General features: G+C 39.8%; 2 protein-coding genes across 7 annotated transcripts in view; one reads left to right on the top strand and one right to left on the bottom strand.

Moving 5' to 3' along the window:
• Window positions 1–13088, bottom strand: part of sema5ba (sema domain, seven thrombospondin repeats (type 1 and type 1-like), transmembrane domain (TM) and short cytoplasmic domain, (semaphorin) 5Ba) — a 166707-nt gene extending 153619 nt beyond the window's left edge. For 4 of the 6 annotated variants that reach the window (XM_044215755.1, XM_044215756.1, XM_044215753.1 and 1 more), the window contains exon 1: window positions 12889–13086. The gene's annotated coding sequence lies outside the window, so the exon portion shown is untranslated. Of the gene's footprint in view, window positions 1–12888 lie in introns of all 6 variants that reach the window. The other 2 variants (XM_044215757.1, XM_044215759.1) reach the window with 2 other exon arrangements.
• Window positions 13089–14459: 1371 nt separating this feature from the next.
• Window positions 14460–23715, top strand: part of pdia5 (protein disulfide isomerase family A, member 5) — a 54881-nt gene continuing 45625 nt past the window's right edge. Inside the window, exon 1 of the mRNA XM_044215760.1 lies at window positions 14460–14608. Within this exon, the coding sequence (XP_044071695.1) occupies window positions 14543–14608 (66 nt within the window). The 5' untranslated portion in view covers window positions 14460–14542. The remainder of the gene's footprint in view (window positions 14609–23715) is intronic.

Here is a 23715-nt window from a genome sequence, read left to right on the forward strand (position 1 = left end):
TTGCTACTTTCTGATTAATATACAACACAGGAGAGCACAGGGCCAAGGGCCCCTCCACACATAAACTGAGACATCTGCATGTAATAACAGCCTTTGAATTGTGCCAGCCTGCTGTCTGAGTCTCTGACCTTCAGTCAAAGTCTTTAGCCTCCAAAACTTTCAGTACCCATGTCTGCAACGTGAAAGTTGCTGAACAGTGTTAGAGAGCTGTGAGAAGAGTATTTCTCTCCTGTTGTCTTCTCACTGCTGCCCCAGGGCGTCATAATTCACTGGAGCCAAAATGAGAAGCGAAACTAAGAGCGCCGCAGAAAATGAGAGAGCAGCATGTGTCTAAATAACACACACACCTGCCTGTCCCCCTGTGGTAATTGCTAGTGCTGTTGCAATGACGTGACGTAAGTATACATCTATCTACCTTCATCATACACCCATTCATCCGGCCAGGTGTTTATGAACGGACCAAACCACTGCAGGTAAATAAAGCCAAGTGGGTTAGATGTAAATTGGTCAGATTTCTGGACACTGAATCAGTTACAGAGTAAGAGACTGCAAGGACACATTAGAATGACTGGGGACAGACCAGGCATTGCTACAGTGGAAACTGTACCTCACAGTGTATTTATTTTTGTATGTTTTGTTTTTGTTTTTATCCCTGGATTGATTTAAGATACCCATATTGACATAAATATAAGACAACCCCCCTCGTGTAACTGTTTTTGGATTACATTACAGCTGTACCATTCAATATTTTTATACTAACGATGGACCAAATTACTACTTTTAATGTGAATGGGGTCCCTCGCAACATACTCATAGAGAATTATCAACTCTGCAGCTCTATGGAGCTCTGTAGCCTCTTTTAGCTCATTGTTTTGGTTTTACTGCACACACTGTATAGTTTCATGCAGGACACAAAATTAGCACCAGCCAAATGCAGCTAAAATACACAAGTGGCTTCACTAACCAGCCAAAAAAAACAATGGTATTCTATATTGAGTATATTGAGTGGCTGGCAAAGTTTAAACATTCACTAGCCAACAAAAAAGTTAATTTTGCACCCTGGCTTCATGGTCTTAGTACTCTCAGGTGTTTTCAGCAAACAAGCTGTGATAAACCCACTGTACCCCACTACCTGCTCAGCACCAAACAGCAGACAGACAAAGTAAGCAACTAGCTGGTGAACGTAGTGGAGCATTTAGCAGCTAAAGAGCTGGATATTTTTCTCAGGAGTTGGTGGAGACCAAACCAAAGCTAAAAGGAAAGTGAATATTGGACTTGTTTTTTAGCTTGTTTTGGAGTTCTTCTGCTCACAAGTGGTAAAACAAATTATTGAATGCAGCTTTCAATAAAACAAAATAGGTCTTATATATATATATAGCACTGCCGTCTGTGACTGGAGTCAGGATTTAGGTTCCAGTAGGATATGGTTAGCTGCTGCAGAGATGCAGCAGATATGAGAAGCAGCAGGTATGCCTTTTAAGTTTGCTATTTGTCAAATTAACTGTGAAACATTGAAAGGGTCCCTTTTCATCTTTGAGAGCTTTTCATCTTGAAAGGACAATGTTGATGTTCATCCTAGTTTTTATATTCTTTTAACATGCTTATTTGCAGCTGAGTGATTAATCTTTCAATTCTTTTTCAAAAATAAAACACATCTTCACTTGTTATCTCCTGACTGAAGACCTAGCTCACATAATGACTCCTCAGCCTGAGACTGTGAAATGTGGTTGACAACTCCAAAAGCTAGTAAGTGGACCTTTGAGCTTATATTATTTCACTACATATAAAACACCCCTTCCTATACAGCCACAGATTAGTCCTCCCTGGTGCTGGGTGTTGAAAATAACAAATGTTGATTCACTATTTTGTAACATTAGTAAGTGACAATGCAGTATGGCTTATTTTAAAAGTACTGTTGAAAATTAATTTCCAAATTGTGCTGTGTCCATATGTTTTAAAAGCATTAATATATTTGTCATTTTGAGAAACACTGTACGTTCAGGACCGCTATTGGGACCTCAGCCATAGTTTAAAAAAGGGCTTGACTAAAGCTGCTATCATGGTGCGTGATGAATGGGGCTGCTGGCCAAGACTAGCAAAAGCAATCTGCTGTGAGCGGGGGCAGACATTTACTCTGCCATCAAACATCCAGCTGATTTACACATCGCTAGAAAGTGCTCCACTTCCTTCCTGTTGAAACTACCTGTGGTCCTTTAGCATTTTGTAAAGAGAAATATGAAAACAGGCCCACACATTTATTCCATTGAGGTCAGGTGAACAAGCCAGACAGGTGTGTAAAAAATGACAAGGTAATGTTACCTCCTGTATTGAATGAATACACAAAGGAATGTGTGTATGTCTGGAGCTCATTCATCATGTCTTTACTATGTCTTACACCGGCATCACATAGTTTGTGTGCTTTGTGCTCCTTAACACTGCTATCGACATAAGACAGGAGGGCCAGACGGTCAAGTCATAGAGAGTAAAGAATGTTTGAAGGTGGTGGGCGGGGGCGCCAGGTGTAGAGGCCACTGAAGAGGAAGAAGAAGAGACTTTTTTTTCCCTCCGAGGATGAGCTTTAACTGCAGTACATGGTGCTCACAAACACACTACGCACTATAGCAGCCCAATAGAAGCTCCTTTCAGCTGCAGTGTTATTGGGGAGCAGCGGAGTAAAGGGACAGGGGAGGGAAAGTGCGGTGAAGTGTGAAAACCCAGGCAGAAACCAAGATCCTCAAAAGGAGCTCTAATGGACCTTGAGATCCAGGTGGGGGACATGAAAGAGGAACAGGTACTGCGGCAAAGCTTTGAGGTCGTTTCTTTATAAAAAGTGTGTCCAGTATATATGAAGGGAGAATAAGGTGTGCGCACATGTGTATGCGGTTGTATGTGCAAGTACAGAAGCATGGTGATGTTTAAAAAGGCACATACTGTACATTTTCCATCGTCCAAACCCTTCTGGCTAAATATCCAGACGCAGTGTTTCTGGAGCGTGTCTTGTTGGGGGCAGTGGAATGAGAAAGCATGGTCGGCTGCTTATCTCTGTCATGCAGACGTTTGGCCTCTGGTCTTCCATCACTTCATTTCCTTGTTAACAGGCTGCACGGTAACCGGAGCACCATGTGACTCCCAACGGTTGACTATTAGCACCTCTCCCCATGCCACATGGGAAAGGCCACCTCGGCTTGTTTGATGTTTCAGAATAAGAGGCGAGCGCGGGGATGCTGCAACAAATGTTTTTCCATTAATCAGCTGGATAACGAGGATTGATTTTAGAAGACACATAGGTGAATCTCATTTCCTTCTTGGCTTAATCCAACATTTCAATTTACTCCGGCTTTCAACAAGTTGAAAAAGTAATAGATTTTTGTATAATAAATAATTCAGATGATTGTGATTAAACTTCTTCCTGTTCTTGTGCTAGTGAGTGTTGGTTGAGGGCCGGCATGCTGCTTAACACTCTGATGGTGACGACGGGGCCCTGAGAGTCGACCGTCTCTGTTTCTGCCAGGACATTAATCACTGTCACACTCCTCTCTTTCTCTGTCTGCCTCAGTCTGAAACAGACCCTCCTGCTCCCGCCGAGAGCCACTTCTATCGTCATAGTAACCAAAGCCAACAGCGAACCAAACGCGGCAATGCTGTAGAGGTAGTGGGGCACAAAAAATGTGTTTACGATTGAACATTTTAAGCTTGAGGGGACAAAACTTATATGCATCATGTTTTTTGTTCCACTTTGTTGACTTAAACATTTGTTTCACCCCTGTTTGTCAGACTTGTCACCGGTGACAGACAGAGCAAGTTTTTTTATGGTGCACTGCAGCTGATCCTCGTGTCAAACATCAAATGAGGACTCGGGTCATATTCTGAAGGGTCTACAGTCCCAAGTGTTTGGTGATACGCTCATTTCATAGACATGTGGTCATATATGTTCTCTGTGTTCAGCACCAGTTAACTAATGAGCTCTTGATTAAGGCTACTTTTGCAGTACCATCCCCCTGCAAGCCTCAACTCCAGAAATGAGTAACCAATGCTCACACGCAACATGAATCACAAATCAGCCACTTTGGTGGAGAAAAACTCCAGTCTGTCTGTTGGCTTAAGACCAAGAGATTTCTGGCAAGAGCCAAACAAAAAGGTCAAAAGACAGACTAGAATCATTTCTCCTGTGCGTCTGGCAGGTTAAGCTGGAGTACAGCTAGGTGCTCATTGCTACCCAGGTCAAATAGGAAAAGCTATCAAATGCAGACACTGAATAATAGCCCGGTCTGATTCTCTGTGAGAATGTGAGATGTTTTGGCATCTGCGATGTGAAATAGGCCTATAGCTGCCACACAAAAGAGTATGTGGTCTCTGTTATTGTTTCCCTTTGTCACTCATTCCTCAATTCGGAACCATGCCGTGTCTTGTACACATACACACTCTGAACACTGATTTTCCAGAGGAAATTGACCAGAGGCATTGAAAGTAGATTGTGGGAGTAATTGTCGCTGGTGATTTCTGTGGATTGAGGAGAATGAAGAACATAGCATGAATGGCATATGAAAGATGATATTATCAAGTCAGCGTGATATTGTGTTTCACCATGAGGGTATAGAATATATTGAAAGCAATGTGAAGGAGATATGTAATTATCCAAAATGCAGGCTTTGTGTCTTTGGGTCAGGGACAGTAATAACACAGCATAAAACATTTAGAGGTTCTGAATTCTAACAGGGAAAGATGAACTTCTCACAGAAAAGAAAATAGGAAAAACAGAAGAGGAACAAAACGATAAAGAAACCATCAGAAACTATAAAAACAGCAATATTTTGTATGTTTGATTTTCCAGCTGCTACACCTGTCACTGGACCCATTCATGTTGTGTTCCTCAGAAGACTATTTGTGATTCATCCTCTGCTCTGCTGTTTACTGTAGGGTGACATCTAAATAGGACAGCAGTCTTACTCTTGTGTCAGGAGCCAGATGAGATGGGGAAAAATAAATATTGGCTAGAAATTTGCGGCAAAATTTCCCACAGAATAATTTGTTTTACAAACACAACAAGAAAAAGGTAATGGTCAAGTCCTTGTTACCACAGATCGATGCAGAATAATACTAGACAACAAACCAAATTCAATTACCATCACTGTGAATCTTTGACCAACCTTAATTTAGGAAGTTCTTCTGAAGAAGTACATTGTTTGAATCCAATATGCTTAAAGTGAGAAAAGCTAAAACAACCAATCTGTCAGCGAACATTTCAGCAAAGAAGTTCACAATCTTTAACTGGTCATACAATCATTAATCGGGACAAACTAATCAGAACTGAGCTGACACGAGGAAGAAAATACCATTCACCAATGTATTTTCTTAAAAATGACTGTTAACATTTATCATTATCAAGGTAAACGTTAGAATTCATCATGACAAATGTTTTTAGGCTATATGGTCCAGCCTTAATGCACACTTTTTGTTTCAGTTATGACAAGGTTCAGAGGAAATGTATGTGGATCGGGCAAAACAGGGGCTGGGACAGAGAGAGTTTTCTCTCCGCAGTAAACCTCTACTCTCCAGTGAATTTAACCAGTACCATTACATTTCCAGCCAACATCTGACAAAGGGACAACTGCTTTCATCATATTTAGTGCTGCAAAATCATTAGGCTCATACTGCAAATCGCAGCCTGACATGTGGTTGTCCAATTACATGTGCTACAGGGATGGAGGGTTGTGGGTAACGGTGAAAGTGGAGACCAGCTGCTAACTGCTGATTTCCTGGATTTTCCTGCAACCAAACAGGAACATTCACAAACACCAGACTGCTGACCAGCAGAGATGCATGTGCTGTGCTCTCTAATGAGCCAGTTATACGCCCTATCAGAGGCAGTTAATCAAAGTCTGATACTGGAAACAAACCAATGCTAATAAAACTTTAGGTAAACACATCATGAACTCTGATCTGCTTTAGCTAATAGCCTCCAAACCCGCTGGTACTGTTGAGATGACAAACTGAATTATGACAGCCTATTACAATGCCAAATAAATCCCAAACACAATAGAAAAAACTGTTATAAAGTCACTCGTTTTCCTGTCAGTGTGTAAATACATAGCTAGATAAATACCACAGGAGTTGCCAATGTGTCCTAATCCAAGCCTTGTTTGGAGAGCTTACTGCAAACCTATTACTTCACTGAGCACAAACTCAAGAAAGGAGTTTAGCTCTCACCCTGTGTGTCCATTTGGAAGAGATACAACCATTTTAGAGTGTATGGTAGGGTAAAAATGTGCCTTATTCCATTATGAGGGTTTCTTAAAGCAGGGCACAATGGGGCTTTTCAAAGTAAAATACCTGAAACCCAGAGATCCTTGAGAGGAATGCTGAGGTTTCAAAGCAAAAGTAAGGGTTTGATGTACACTTGAACTTTACACAGTAGTTTTTATGAAATATTATTACTTCATGTTTACAGTGTATATGATAGAGATATACTATGCATTCAAGAAATATGTTTAAAAGTACCACATTTATGTCAGAAAAGGAATTTTGTCACCCTCAACATGATGTGTTTCTATTTTGTGCAATCAAACAATTTATTGGTGTCGAGTTTCAAAGAATGTGCACAGTTTTCACTTTGCCTTTGCCTACTGGTACCAATTCATCATAGCAAAATTAATATACAACTGTTTTTTGATATCATTGGGTGACAAATAAGAGAAAAAACTTGAATGAACGAGTAGAGAAACATAACGGATGCAAATGCTTCCATACAGACAAGGTATGTCACAAGTATTAAAGTTATGTGAATCATACCTATGCTATGGCCTTCACAGTCACCAGATCTCAACTCAACTAAACAGCTATGGAAGATTTAAGCAACTTGTCAGACAGCACTCTTCACCACCATCATCAAAACCCCAAATGAGGGACTATATTTTGGAAGAATGGTCTTCATCCCTCCAGAAGAGTTCAGAGACTTGGAGAATCTATGACAAGGAGCATTATGGCTGTTCTGGAGGCTTGTGGTGGTGCAATACATTACTAAGACACTTTATGTGGGTTTTTACTTTAATTTGTCCCCTGTTTGTATTTGATTTAATGTGATGATATGACTATCAGTATTTTTAGATGATGGCACTCATAGTTCATTACACAAATTTCAAATAAGTACTCCAAAATGACCTGTATGAGCATTTTCTAATCTACCACCTCTATGGTTAAAGTCTGGTTAAGTTTAGACAACTAAAGCTACTTGGTTGAGTTTAGGGAAGGATTGCATTCATGGATAAAAGAAACCAACAGTGAAATTTGACAGCGACACACTCAACTGTAATGCAGAAAAGCAAGACATAAAATATATAAATTCGACTCAACTCTTGTAACAGGATATTGATATTATATTGACACAAAATCCAGCTCAACTCTATTAAATAGTTCAATTAAATTAAAAATCATAATAGATTTTCTGATGGGAGCCTCCAGGAAAGTGCTTCTCAGATCTCTATGAGGACTTTGAAAATTCATGAGACCTCTAACATAAGAGACCTCTCCAGTGTCTGGCAAAGCAAAAACAGACAACCTGAGAGCCCATCCAGCTCACAGAGCCAGTGGTTCAGAGTGGTATTAAAGCAGCGGAGCGGGGACAATGTTCCCACCGTCCCCACAATGGGCTCAACACCCATCTTCCAACCCAGTCCTCCGGGTCACATCAAGCCTTGAATAAGCTCCCTTCCTAAAGCTTCTGGGGGTTTCAGCCATGCGTCCAGAGCATCAATGGGAATAGTGTTCCTCCCCCCACAATGGCCAAATCAACTGTGGGAGCACTTTCTCCTCCTCTTGCGCCCCTTTTATTCTCGCCCTGCTTAGACCTTCCCGGGGCTGAACAGAGGAGGGACGGGAGAGAAAAGGCACATGCCTTCACGTCCGCTTCGCACGCATACAAAGAGAAAAATCAAATTGCTTGCACGCATGCGCACATGCACGTATGAGCGCATGCTTGCACACAACACACACTCACACACACACCTCATCTAACACCAAGAGGGATAACAATGAGAATGTGTGAAAAGGAAAACACTGTATATTCTAATGATGATTTTGAAGCAGTCAATGCTCAAGTTTGAGAATGACGTGCAGTTACACTACATTAAACCAGTGCTGCAACAAATAATTAATTTCGTTATCTGTCAATTGCTTGTTTGTTTTTTTTTTTGTCTCAGAAAATAGTAAAAATTGTCCATCACAAGTTCCTAGAGACCAAGGTGACATTTTCAAATAGCTTGTTCTGTCTGACAGTCCAAAACCAAATTACACCCACCAATTTACAATTATATATTATTACCATATTATACATTATGATATTAATCATATAATAGTTTTAGAACTACATTAAACAGCATAAAAAATAACGTAGTAGGTGGAACATATTTCTCTCCAGCTTATTTTTCTGCTTGACAGACTGCTTTCCCTTTTCATCTATGTTCACCCTATTTGTAAAGGTACAGTAATAACACAGGAAAAGGGAGGGCAAACAATGATGATAACGTTCCAGAGACAAATTGAGACTGTTGGGACACATCAAGCATTAATTAGCAGGGTTGCAGACAGAGTGCAGAGACGCTGCAGCCGTATCGGATTTCACAGATGGCAAGGTTGTGTGTTGAGGCAGAGAGAGGCTAGGTTACAAACAGACAGACACTGCGAGCGAAGGCCACGCCAAGTGCACTCTGCATTCAGAAACAATGAGATCCCGGGAGGCTGAGGGGACCCGGACAGACATCGTGGAATTATTCATTTCCACCCACCGGCTCAGACTGCACCATGCAGCCCGCTGGCCTCCCTCTGCTGACGGCTCAAACTGTCTGGTTATCACAAGTACACGTTCTTCCTCAAACCTACTCCGCCATGAACAAAAGACTGAACTTAAGTTGAAGGCAGATTCTAATCAGGGTGCTGTTCGAGTGAAGCAAAGTTTATCTGTCAAGCCACAGTTTGCTTCTGACAATAAAATTGACCATAGACCGCTCACATCAACCTGGAAAAAAAAAAAAACAGCCAAAATTTGCATGTTTCTGCACAAGTCATCAAATAGCTGAGGAATGATTTCATTTCAAATAAAATGAGGAGTAGTCAGGCGCAGGACCTCAATCAGGCCGCAGAGAGTGTGTGAATGGAAAATGGCAACATTTATGGCAGCACTGTGGGACAGCATAATCACACTCAGGTGACAAGGCAGCAGAGCTTTGTATTCTGGGTGTAAAGACCACAGTGAAAATTCAGGCCTGGGCTGCCACCACGAGTCACAGCGCCTGAAGCTGTTATTTCAAATCTGGCATTATATTTACATAACAGAGAGCAGCAGACACACCAATGTGGCTGCAGTGTTCTGAATATATAGAGCCACTTTAAGGAAGCATCTCTCTGCGTGTCTCTTCACTCTCCTTGAAACATCTTAACAGAGGTGCAGTATGTTTTCTGCTCTCTCTGCATGCGGACAGCTTTGTTTTTCCTCAGTGTGCCCTGACCTAATTACCATGTGAATCCTCCTCAAGAAGGCCACTTTGAAAGTCTACAATCTCTCTGCTTCACTTTCACATACCAGGCTCAGGGAGTTTAAAAAGGGAGCAAAATCAAGATCAACGGTCGGCAGAGCACGTCTCAGCTAGCCACTCACTGCCTCGCAGCAGTTCTTAGAGCATCCGTCCTGGGTTTTAAAGCGTGGAAATGCATCTTTGGCCACTCTCATGTCAGGATTCAAAAAAAGAGCATGAGGTGTTACAGTGCATAAATAAACTGAGGTCTGGTTCATATGAGCGGTGACAGATGTCCTGGAGTGCTTGTTTTACGTGCATGAAAAGCCAAACAGTTGAATGACAAACTAACACCAGAAATGTCATGCTGTAGAAGTTGTCACTTTCCACTTTCTGCCTTGGTTTTGGTCGGTGAAAAGCTACACTATGAAATGACTAAACAGTCTGTCAACTCTGGGAAGACATATTATTTTTCCTTGAAATTATTTTCTAGTTTTATAGACCTAAAGATATCTGAAGGGTAACTGTGTGAAGAGTGCTACCTCAGACCAGACTGAATCATATTTGTTATCTGTATCTGTCTGTTATCTCTTTAGACAGACACATACATCAACACTCACACAATCATGGAGCTCAGACCATATTGAACATGGCATCTTTTTTTTTCTTAGAGAGGTAATATCGGACGGAGAGGACGGATCAAGTTCTCAAGACATTAAACTTTCAGATCCGTTTGTCCCCTCTCAAATGATGCCCGACAACAGAAATAATCCACATGGCATAGCTTAAATATGCATCATTAAAAATTTGATGAAGAGGCTGCCGGCTCATCTATTCCACACCTACCATATTTGTTAATGAAAATGAATTATTTATGTCGACATCAGATGCCACAAAGATACAGACCTCTACATATAATCAAAACCAAAACACTTTCACACATTGTAACTACAAGGACATCGAGGAGAGACAGAGAAATAGAAAGAAGGGGAAAGTGAACATAGAGGTGGTCTAAGAGGAGTTGGGGGGGCCTCCATCCAGTTTGTGTTTTGTTTCAGATCTCTTTTGCTTTGCTGGTCTGGTTCCCCCCACCAGGACATGTCAAGAGCCCTCATAAGTTCATCAAAGATGAAAACCTGTTTTCCATTTGAAAGGACTGATCCAGGATACTAAAACAGTTCTTCATATAACAAAAGCATTAATCATCCATAAGACAAGCATGTGGGCATGACAAAATCTGTAAGAATATATAAATATCAATCAAAAGATGGGGGAGATATGGGACTTTCACATGTTGATGAATGAACAAAATAAAAACGAGTTACGCCAACTGCTGTTTTGAATTCCAGACGGGGAGAATGAGGTTGTTTAGATATGAAGCAGGACTGAATAAACCTGGATTCTGTGATATGTGTGCAATTATTAGCCTACTGACTACTACTGAAATTAGAGATATAATACTGTTGCATACTAATAATATGAATATTTGTTTAATTGGATAACTAATTATAGTTATCAAATGATTTTGGGAGAACATTATAAATATTTTCTGTCCATGGCATATTTTAAAGAGAAGTAAATGGTTTTTTAAAAAAAAGCTTAACTCCAACACAAACTTATGTCATCTGACACATTTCCCTAAACTCAGACCAGCCATGCTCAGTTGCATTTGCATTTGAGACCACTCAGGCTCAATAAAATTACAGATGAAAAAAGAGTGCAAAAAAGCTTTTAAAAGCCCCAGGGTGGTGGTTACTGGTGATGTAAAATAGCTTTCAAGTGAATAAGTTTGTTGATTAATTTAGTAGAGTGAATGTGATATTTTAAGCCTAAAAAAAATGCCAGCTATGGACTAAATGTCTCTGAAAGCTGTTCGCGGCAAACCGCCTGCAGATAAAAGCTCGTTCAAAAGTGCTTGACATTAAACCACCTGAAGCAAAAATAAAAATCACACAAGCAATAATCCATTAAAGCAATGTCCCTATATGTTTTCATATATAACATATATACGCTTTGTCCAAGCTTGGATGAGTGCTGCACCTTTGTTCCAGCGCACAGACAAGCTCATCTGCAGAACTGTTTCTGTGTTCACTTGTGGAGAGCACAGCAAATAGTCCAGCACATGATGCAGCAAACTTCACCTGGCAAGGTGTTATCACAGCTGTACAGTGCTGCTCAACACTGCCCTCTGTTGCTCTGCAGCAACACAGCCCGCTCCAACAAAGCATTTCAGAATAATCAACTTAAATACATGCGAGAGGGAAATGTCCTATTTTTACAATTTCTTTGTTCGACATCCCCACTCTGGAAAGCTTTCTGCTGGACACTTATCCCTCTTTTCAATTTAAAATAAAACAGATCTGGAATGTCTATATGTATCGTGGAGATATGGAGAAGCAATTCATCCAAGTGACAAGCTCATGAATAATGACTTTCTGAGCTGATTTCTGAGTGTTTTCATGCAGAATTGGTCCCACGAACGTTTGCTGGGATTTGGAAAAAATAAAAGAATGTAAAACACTCGGTGCGCAAAGGCTGCACATTCCGCGCGTAAAAGCCAATTTGTTAATTGGAATTGATTAGCAATGAGTTCATTATGGGCAGTCTTAAACAAAGTACATTAGCAAAGTTGGAAAAAGGACAACAAGAGGGTCAATTTTACACCACGTATTTGTAACCCAAATTAGGTTACCACTTCAGAATATAGACAATTTAAGAGAAAAAAATGAGACGCACAACCATTCCCGAAAGATCATATCAATGAAGTTTCCCCTGAAGAGATTATTTTTAAAGTTCACATCTCGTCTGGATCGGGACTATGGGGCAGCGTGGCGCACAAAGTAAGTTTGAGACAGTGCTAATGTGTCAGGCACAGGCAGCTCCTGCAGCCCACAAATGCTCCTCTGATCCTGGGATGAAACGTGAGTGGAAAGTAAAACTGGCGTGGCATAAAGGGACTGCTAACTGCTCTGAATAACACACATTATCAACGGACAAATAACTTCACCTGAAACAGTCAAAGCGCAGAAAAGTGTTTGATATTTAGAATAAAAAACGTCACATTGCTCAAACCCTGCTCTGATAGAAAAATGGTCCGGAGAAAACCGACCCCACGGCATGTTTGAATAAAGCTTACGAGCAGCCAATCCATTAGTGATGGAGGATTTTTTTTTTTATCTGACTAAAACAGGCTATTCTGTTGATTTTATCTCCAGTATCAAAACCCAGCAAAGTCTAGCTACATCCATTTCGCTTGTAACGGCAAATCTAAATGGGGATACAAGCTGGAAACTGGTGCACAACACACCTAAAAAGTGTTTTTGTATCAGTCATTTCAGATATTTTTCCAAAGGAAAGAAAGAAAAAGTGATTTTCCTCTTACCTTCGATGGTGTTTGTATCCCCCAGTTGATGACAATGGCAGGCAGAGATAAGGAGAGAATCAGACTCGCACTCTGGGCAGTAGAGACAGAATAGAGACGGGTTCTAGTGTTGTGTCCTCAGCCGCTGTGCGCGTTCCTCTCAGAGAGACCTGCAGCCAACAACTGCGCTCTCTCTCTCCTTGAGCGTCGGACTATACCACGGGTTGAGGGGGCGGGGGGTGGTAGTAAGTATAGATGGGGCCGATTTGCAAGCGAAGTAGGGAGGAAGTAGCCTACGCGTAGACCCCCCCACCCCACCCGCGAGAGCTGGAAGAGTTTCGCAACAACGTCAGTCCAGAGCAAAAGCAGGCGGTGTTTTGAGACTGAATTACAGCGTGGACCTGAGAGAGACAGGAAGGCTTGTGGGAAAGGTTTGCCCTGCATGTTGTTGTCTGGGACTCCACAGCAGGCTACCTGCTGGGTGTCTGTGTGCGGGGGTAACCTGGCAGTAGAACTCCACTGGGAATCAAAGTGTTTTCTTTGCTGCTCCAAAGTAGACAGTGAAACTCAAACAGTGAACACATACAAGTGATGGTTAGGCTGCTCTGGACCAAAGTCATTTATATTCTATTGTTCTACCAGCTAATTACTCAGTGTAGGTTGAGGAAAATAGCACGAGGCCAAAACCCATTCATAAATTAATTTGTGCTGTTTTACGTCTTTATACCTCATGTTGTGCAATTAAACCTGATGAGCAAACTGAACTGAAAAGTGTAACACTTTTTTTCATTTCTACGCCGAAGTCCATTAAAAAAACATTAACGTATGCAGCTGTGGGCCTACGTCATTTCGATACAGCACATATATACTTAGCCTATATTAGGAAATCGTGATGAGGAAACAATCGGTAGCCTACAAACCAAATTCCATTCAGAACTTATTTATGCTGTTTTCTTTCTTTACACCTCAGTTAAATACAACTAAACCTGATGGGCAAACTGAACTGAAAAATAAAGTTAATTAAGTGAATGCTCCACGTATTCTATTGTATTCTATTCTATCTTATTCTACCTTGATGTAGGATTTAAACAGGTTTGTAAATTATTACTTCTCGTCGGATATCACAATCCCCATTCTATTCTCTTCTACTGTATTCCTTCCACCCTTTTCAGATATGAAGCTTTCGAAGGTGAATGTATTTACTTCTGTACATGTGTACAATATGTTATAAAATCTTTTTATTTTGCTTTACTTTGAATTCCATTTCTATGCATTTACTTTTTTTTATAGGCGTATTGGCCCAAGCACTGCATAAATCAGCTGCTGTGGAGCACATTTCACAGCTATAATCAAACCAAATGTTCTAAAGGAGCGGAAGTCGAATTGATAAAGAGCTAATTAAGAGCCATTCAATCACAAGCCAATTTAATTAATTCAATTAATTACCGTCTTGTGTAATTAATTGTCTTGCAATATGGCATGTAGACTATAGGCTACTTAAACACTTATTGCTATCCAAATAACATGAAAAGGGTATCTGGCTGGTTGGAGGCGGCAGGTGCACCACCTCCCACCGACTATTCCTCAATACTACATTTCCCAAGGAGCCTTGCGCCGTGCCCAAGAATCCGTGGGAAACGATTGCGCCTGCGTATCCAGACGTGGCAACGGCATCATGGCCTCTTGGAAGTGCTACGGGAGACAGATGAGAGAGGCGAAAATGTTCATGCTGGTGTTGCTGGTGAGTCTAAACGAACCCCTTTCGCGTGTCGTGTGAACTGCGACGGTTTTCTGTGACAGTACCGCGCGCGGTGGAGGGCGTCTGTGTCCGTTAAGCAGTTCAGGAGGGAAAAAAAAAAAAAATCAAAATCGCTCTTCACCGCGACTCCTAGCCTGCCCGTGCAGGAGGTAAAGTTGACAGCCCTTGACTGAACTTGGTGCACAGATTTAACTAGCTAGTAATAATGTGGGTGGACTGCGGTTTCTGTGGCGCAGGTAAAGCCACTGGATTTACTAACTGCCTACACAGAGCGGCTTTCTGGCCAGCGGTCGCCTGTGTAACGTTGCACGGGGTCCCTCCCCTGTGTCCGAGCCGTAACTAACGTTCACCGAAAACGGTAAACTCATGAGAGCCAGACCTGGCGAGCTTCCTTACCTTTCCCTCTAGCCTACACTGTCGTGTTTAAGAAGTTCTGCTGTTTTTAGTTTCATTCATGCGGTACGTTCGGTTATTGTTGTCAACACAGCAGGACTCACTGAAACTCATCTGTTAGTCACCTGAGTTTGTAAAGGGAATAGAAAGTTAAAAACTTTCCGAACTGCACGAAAGTGTTGGCCGCTCACAGGCGGGTGTGAGGAAGCTACTGTGTATCTGTGTGTAAGAGAAGTGCCCTTTGGAAGAAGCACTGTATCCTTCCACGTCATGTGACTGTCAGAACTGAAGTGGTTAGGCAGCATAAACTAATCTTCATTGAATGAAAATTGTTGTCGCTTGCACAATATGGTTTAGAGTAGGGCTGCAGCAAACAATTGTTTGTATTACCTATTAATCCAATCTACTTTATCTAATCTAATGTTTATTCTTTAAAATGTCAGAAAATAGTGAAAATGCCCATCAGTTTCCCAGAGTGGCATCTTCAAATTGCTCCAGTCCCAAAACCCACAATATTCAATTCACACAGCAAATGTTTGGTATTTGGCTTGATGAAAGATTTAAAGGACTATGTAAGCCTGTAAATATTCTAAACACAAGCTCCACTTATGTAGCTATTCCTGGAGCCTTCGACCGTATCCATCAGCTTTCTTCCAAGAAGAGTAGTTGTTCATGTATTTGTAGAGCACGGTTTCACACAAGAGCAATTCAAAGTGCTTTACATAGTGATAAGACTAAGTTGTGACATACACTCAGTTGCCGGTTTATTAAAACTAATGCTGTCTAATACAACAGTCCTGCAATAAATCGTGTTCAATTTTGTTGAAACTGTGGTTCCCATTCGTTTTAGTACGTTATGAAAATATCAATAAGCAGACTGTGAGCACAGTGAGCTTCCAATCTGTACTGAAAAAGTTAAGTGTGGGGTAAGTAACACAGTTCAGACTTTTCTAACCACAAAACGATAATGTAGCATTATCAAATATTAATGCGGACTGCATGTTCACTAAGTCTTCTAGTTGATTTTCAGATTGTGCGGAAATAAATGGAAGACAATGGCTACGTGGAACAATAGGAAAAATACATCAAAAAATCTAAAACGAATGTGTGATTTGTAGTGAGGGAGCTAAAACCTGCAAACACACTGGTATGCTGCGCTAAACGATCGATTTATCGTTTCAGCTCTGTTGGAGAGCTAGCTGTATTATGTGTTACATTAATGCCACTGTAGACCACTGTGCTTAATACTGATATAGACCTTTTCCTGCTCTGCTTCCTGTTGAACAGCTGCCTTAGCAAACAAGGGTGGAGCTTGTATGTACAGTGCACTCTGTATGCATTTGGACAGTGACACTATTTGATATTTTGGCACTGTGCCACAGCTCACTGGATCTGAAATGAAATCATGACTATGAGGTTAAAGTGCTGACTCGCAGCTTTAATTCGGCAGGGTTTACATCCGCAACAGATTTACGGTGTAGGAATTGTAGCCCTTTTATACATAGTACCCCAATTTTAGGGGCCCAAAATTAATTGGACAAGATAACAAGACCTTAACTAAAGTCATTGTATTTAATATTTGGTTGTTAATACTTTACAGTCAATAATTGTCCGAAGTCTCCAGCCCATTCTTTGGTTGCCTTGTCTGTAAATTACTGGCAACAAGTTGAATTTCACTGAAATCTGTCACACACACATACGATATTTAATCAGAATCAGAAATACTTTATTGATTCCCGAGGGGAAACTCTTTTGTTACAGCTGCTCACCATCACGTCAGTGCACACAGGAATAGAAATATTAAGCAAATCAAAATATAATACACTATAATACAGGCAAGATAAATTAAGTACAAAGTGGATATTAGTATAAAATTAAAATAAGTGTACAAAGTGGTTTTACCGGTTGATGATAAGTATGTACGGTATAATAATACAATGTAATAAGTAAAAATATAATAGACTTGAAAATTCTCTATTTTGGGCCTCTAAAACACAACCATTGAAATGAATGTGATGAACATGAATTGAAATCTGTAGCATGAGAATCTGAATACTCAAGTGAACAATGTGACATCTTTTGAAACAATTAGCCGATAGATTTGGTTAGATTAAACTGTCAACAAAAAATTGCACAATTTTGATAATCATTTTAAGTCATTTTCAAAACAAAAAATGCCAAACAGTACTCTGTTCCAACTTCTTGATGTGAGGATTTTCTGTTTTATTTCAATGGAAAATAAATACCTTTTAGGTTTTGGACTTTGGTCAGAAAAAACAAGCAATTTGAAGATGTCACCTTGGGCTTTAGGATACTGTGATTGGCACTTTTCGCTATTTTTAAACATTTTGTAGACCAATAAATTAACTGTTCAGTGTCTCCCTGACAAAGAGCCCAGCCCTAATAATGTTGGGTATTATCCCTAAAAAACTGCAGATGTATGGTCTCAGTAAACTACGGTGCCGATTGGTTATGTTGACAGGATGCAGAATTATTAGTGAGACAATGGAAAGCGGTCACACCCTCATCATTCGAGCACTGTCGAACTAATGTCCAACATAGCAGGTTATGAACGAGGACACCAAGACTTCCTGAAAACATGGAGTCCATTCCTGGATCACATCAACAACAGACATTGTCCAAGAACTGATCTCACATCACGCACAGCAAATGTCAACTGACACTGATGACTAAAGTCCTTTGGTTTTTTTACATTTTTTGTTTAAAACATGTTTTATTTAGTAATTAATTAATTATTATTTACTTTTTTTATTGCTTACTCTTTAAAAGTATGCCAATAAATCTACTTTTTGGTACCTTATTGCTGCTTATTATCAATATTCTTTGTATCATTTCCTTAGCTATGGATATATAGGCTTGGGTAGATGGGTGAGTGCTTTATAACCTTCATGTTATGACACAAATATCAATAAAAAATCATTTTATAGACCAAATGTTTAATAGATTTATAGAAAAACACAACTGACAGTTTAATCGAAAATAATTTTTAGCTGCAGCCCTAATCATTACATATCAATATTGCTATAATACTGTGACTAATTTTGTCATTATCACCCACCACTAGTCACCTTTGTTGTCTATGAGTGGGTGGGTGTTTGTCGTGTGTGTGTATACTGGTACAGTAGGTAACACTGTGAGGTGTATGGAGGTCATTCCACAAAAAAAACACTGCAGCACTTTGTTAGAGGGCAGCTGTCTGGGTGGTAGAGGCTTGCCTGTCAAAACAATTTAATACAAACTTCCTCCACATACACACACACACACACACACACAAGTATCTATTTGGTTCACTTGCCCATGGCTGGTAAACTCAAAATGTTGTCTCCCTGTCAATGATATATATTTTTTGTTCAGTCCAGAATAATCAATATGTGTGACCCTACCTGTTTTCAGTGACATTTTGTTAACAGATTCACAGAATAAGCAGGGTTAGCAGCCACTGACTGTGGCACTGATTGATTTGCCCCCCAAAAATAGATTTTACTGGCATTTGGTCCTCAGTATTTCAGACACTGTGTACACACACACTGTCATAATCACACAAATAATAGTTTAATTCCTGATTGCAGTTTATCTGAAAGAGATGGTTTGGTTTTTTTCCCTACTTACACACTGATGAATACCTTTTTCATCTCTGTTCACAGTTTGTAGGTATGCTAATATTAAAGCAACTTATTTTCATTATTGATTAATGTGTTGATTATTTCTTGTAATAATCAAGCTACTGATTTATTGTTTAGTTTCTAAAATGTCAGACGACAGTTCCCCTGAGCCAACCAGCCGTCTTCAAACAGTCCAAAACCCAAAGATTATCAATTCAATATTTCTTTTAGAAAAGAAAAAGTAGGAAATATTTGAATGAATGAGTGAACGTTTGGCTTTTTTGTTTGATAAATGACTTGATGAATGATTAATCAATTATCACAATTGTTCACAATAAATTTTCTTACGATAATCTGATCAATTTATCAATTAGTCTTTTCAGCTCTACTAGTGGTGAAAGTAGTCTAGCTAAGCTTTACTAAATGTCAACAAAATTAATAATAACACATCTCAAAGGATATGAAATACTTTTCAAAAGACAGATGGGGTAGTGTAACAAAACTACATGTTATAATTTACATATTTATAAGTCTGCTTGTATCAGTGTTAGCGTCAGTATTAAGTATTACACAGTAACAGTGAAAGTCATCCATCCAAAGGTCTTCAAGAGTAAAACAGCAAATCCAGTTGCATTTGACTTCTAGTTAAGGCATCCGTGAGCTTGTTTGACTCTCAGTAAACAGGATAAAGTGTTGAATTCCCCCAAAATTGATCTACTGTATACAATTGGCATTCCTGATAATGATTATATCCTCAAAAATCGATAATGTGCCCACTTTTAGCAATGAGCACTCATTCGTCTTTTATTTAACAAAAGAAGTCAAACTTCTTAAATGTTGTTGTTGTACCATAGTCCATATAATGAGCAAAATTATCACCAGTAAATATCTGATTAAAGTAAGTAAACAAGACTATGAATCTGACTAGACATTCAATGCCAATACTTTCAGTACTTGACCCTTTTTCATACTCCGTTTCTACGGGCACATTGTGGTCGGTACCAAAAAAGCATTGAGGTTCGATAACCAGTCTTATCACCCACCCACAACAGCAGCTTGGTAGTATGTTAGTATGCTGAGCCTCTCCCCTGACTTCCATTGCTGATAGCTGAAATGTGATAGTTGCTAAAGCTGCTAATTGATTGCTCCTCTGCTCATTTGAGAGCTAAGAAGCCTCTAAATCAGTGCTCTATGTGTGTTATCGGATGCTGCGTAGCTTCCTTTACAATCAGCCAGTCCACACACAACAACACACACCTGACTGGCTCATTAGTCAGGCGAAACTCAAGGCAAGTGCTTGACAAACACTGGTGTGATTTGTGCTGATTCAGTACTGCCCCTAGAACTGGATGCCATTTATTAAGCAGATTTGTCACAGCAGATGGCGGGTGTGGGCTCGCAGGCAGGGACTGGGTACCTGCTGCTTAGTAACCGCCACATTTTTTACAGCAACGTGACAGGACATACCTTTATGGCAGATAAGGATGGTCAATATATAAAGCACTAATGGATATCCTCAAAGTACTGATTCTGGCCTGCGCCAGTCATCTAATCACAAAATGCCAAACTTAAAGAATTTCAGGTAGATTACAATTATGAGAATGGATTCTTTTTTTTTTGTTGTTTTGAGAGGTCACACTTAGCACGTGCCAGTTGACATTTAAGCTGTTGTCTCATTGTGAACGCCGTCAGAGAGAGCTGGCAGCTTTTGTGGCATTTGAACAGAGCCCAGGTTTTGAGCACCGCTTCAACACAGATCACAGATATATCAGTATCATTGTATACACCCAGTTTAGTAGGTACACATAGCTAAAACTAATGCAGTTTAACACAATAACCCTACAATTATTGCAATCACCTGCTTGAAGAATAGAACTGCTGCCAAGCCAGTGATTCACAACTCTAAAATACTGAGGTGTAAAAATGCTTGTTTTCTCTTTATGCTTTGTGTTCCTCTTTCTCATTTAGCATTCCTGATGGAGCCTGATACCTGTGTAACTGTGTGAAAAATGAGTTAGTTAGTGTTATACTAAATCGTGTTGCTCTCCTTGTGTCTCATCTCTATTGAACTGCTTTGTTTGTTGTACCATTGATCTGAGGCTGCCCCCCTGTATTGTGTGTTGAGGAGGTAGTGATAATGGGGAAAGACAGCATTGGGAAGGTACAAATGCAGCACCATTTTAATGCCTCTCACAGTGATGGCAGAGTGAAGGATGCCTCCAGAGCTGCTGTGGTACACGGCTCAGTGATTGGTAGTCACTGCTGGGGTTTCTCTGTATCGGTCACCTGCCAGATGGAAGGCAGAGGTCAGTGAAGCAAAGATGTTGTCCTCAAGTCAACAGGTCTTTTCAAAGCTAAAAGTCTACTCTCTAACTTACACTAAATCTAACTGAACAATATTCATATGAGCTGTTATATAGATCTTTATATAGCAAATATCTCCTCACGGTCCACTGGCTGCCCGCTCTGTGTGCGCTGGAAAAAATAACCAACGTTTGTACACAGCCCTGGCTCTGTAAATGGGGAAAAAAAACAAGGTGGCTCAGACTGAGCCACACAACAGGTTGTGTCAGGTAACATTAAATTACTTGCTCACAGACACTCAGCTTGCTTTCTAGTTTGCCAATATATGCTGTTGTTGTGATGTTTGCTATAGTAGCAGGAGATTTGTGAGTCTTGTCTTCTTCTCTGGCTGTTAGCTTCGCAGCAGCAACTGTAGGGACAGTTTAACCCACAACCTAGCTAACGTTAGTTACATTGCTTGTTGTGTTGTTGTTTGCTCTATGTCATGGTATTTGACATTGAATTTCTCAATTTTGAATTTCTCTCTTTCTTACCCCACCTTTTTAAGTGATTAATCAAGTAATAGGCTCAAACTACAGTCTCTTACATATGAGGATTTATTTTTCCATTTCATGTCATTGGAAAATTAATTCCTTTAAATTTTTTTAACCATTATTCTGAAAATTTAAGGACATCACTATGGACTTTTAATGGGCAGGTGTAGCCAAACAGTACATTCAAAAAATAATCGATGCACTGATCAATAGAAAATAATCATTAGTTACAACAAGTGTAAAATATTAATTTTCAGATCATGTGCTGCCTACAGGTTGTAGCTGCATCTTGTGTTCCATTTAAGGCAGGTACTAATTCTGCTTGCTTACCCATCAGGTCTAATGGATCACAATAGACTGGAGAGTGCATGTTGGATTCAGTGTAAGAAACCATGCACATATTCATGGGTTTGGCATCACACTTAGTGATGGTAATGAGGGTCAGTTATTAGAAATTCAAGGGAAAAATAGATCATCGTGCCCTCATTGTTATACATAAAGCTGCATATATGCATTTCACCCAGATGCTATCATCCTAGATTGTACTGTGAAAGTCAGTGGGGGTATTGGATGTGAGAATTAAAGTGCACTATTAGTTTTTTGGGTTTTTTTTTTTTTTTTTTTTTTTTTTAAATGAAGAGGGCACCATGAACTCCTTGTCCTTGAATCCATAAAAACAGACCCTCATTACCATGACTAAGTGAAAGACTGAATCCAGGAATATGCTCATTTCTGAATCCATTGTATACCCTCCACTCCATTTTGATCCATTGTGCAGGTTTCATGGATTACAAGAGCTTTAAGTGAAACACAATATACAATGAGGCCCCAGAGCTGCAGCCTATAAATAGCGTTGAATGTGAGCTTTGGATGAAATATTCACCAGTGATAAAAATGTACTTAAAAGGGTGGTTGTTTTGCATTTTGTTTAATGTATTAAAATATCTGAACTTTTACGCTCTCATAAACTTAGGACAAATAATCAAAAAACGTACATTTTCAATAGATTTTATTGTACAAAAATGTCCTGGACTCAAAGTTATGAATCCTATTATCACCTTAAGAGAGGAAGTGCCAAAAAAAATCCATGTGATGAAATTGCATGCTAACTGAACTATTGGGCGATAACTAGACAAGTGTTTTGATTAAGACTGCTGTGATCTGATAAAAATGGAGTCGTGCTCTGTGGTTTATCATCACTTGCTCGCATTTATCATTTGCAGTTCAAGTTGAAAAATTGCCGTTTATTGTACAAGGCGAGCAGCCCCAGAATAGAAGGGAGCACCAACACTTAACAGATAATTCAGAGACCATGAAAATAAAACGGATTCCCATCACAATTTTTATTATCATTTAATTTTTGTAACTTCCACTATTCATAGCATCTGAATGCACACTAAATAACACTGCTTTGATGCATTTATGTTTTCTATTTTAGCTGCCTGTGCGTGTGCTTCATTGTAATAAAACTCCAGCTTAAATCGTCAGCAATGCAGTAATGCTGCTTCTGAATGGGCCTGTCACATATGATGCTCTGTGGGGAACGTGTCAGCACAGTCTAGTTATTTCTATTATTGTACGCCTGTCACTGAAAGATGACACACGCCTCACTTGGTGGAAAAATCACATTGTATCACAGCCGTCAGCAGTGTTGGCTCGACAACAGTATCAGTGTTGTTCTCAGCTACCTCGACTGTAGGTGTAGGTATCAGTCGTTACATTTAATTGCTACAGGAAGTACTTAGAAATGTGTCTGTTGTTGTTTTCAGATTCATGCATGACCAGTAGCTCACAATCTGTTACTTTATGCAATCCACTGTTGACAGTTCAAAACACTACCAATACTTTTAAGAGACTGTGGCAGTAGAAGGCTCTCCAATTTATTATTCTTATTTGTGCAAAAACAGCATTTTACAAAAATAAGTCAGCTCTTTTGTGAGCAGATTTTTTATCTTTGTTAAAATAAATAATCCTGTGATGAAAATGTCTTTTTAAGAGAGAGAGAGAGAGAGTAAATGGCTGACCTTGCTTGGACTACAGTCACTTTGTAGGCCACAAAACCCAAATTAGGAAAACTCCATTGAAAATTTGTCTCTAGAGTATCAAACACTTACCGCATGAAAGGTTGAAAGGTGGCTCTGTAAAGTTTGTAACTTGATCCTTATATATATTTATATATTTATGGTATAATGGATTCTAAAGGCGAGCCAGAGTAACACCAAAAAAAAGAAGCCCA

The sequence above is a fragment of the Siniperca chuatsi genome, linkage group LG12 (assembly GCF_020085105.1).
Source record: "Siniperca chuatsi isolate FFG_IHB_CAS linkage group LG12, ASM2008510v1, whole genome shotgun sequence".
NCBI lineage: Eukaryota > Metazoa > Chordata > Actinopteri > Centrarchiformes > Sinipercidae > Siniperca > Siniperca chuatsi.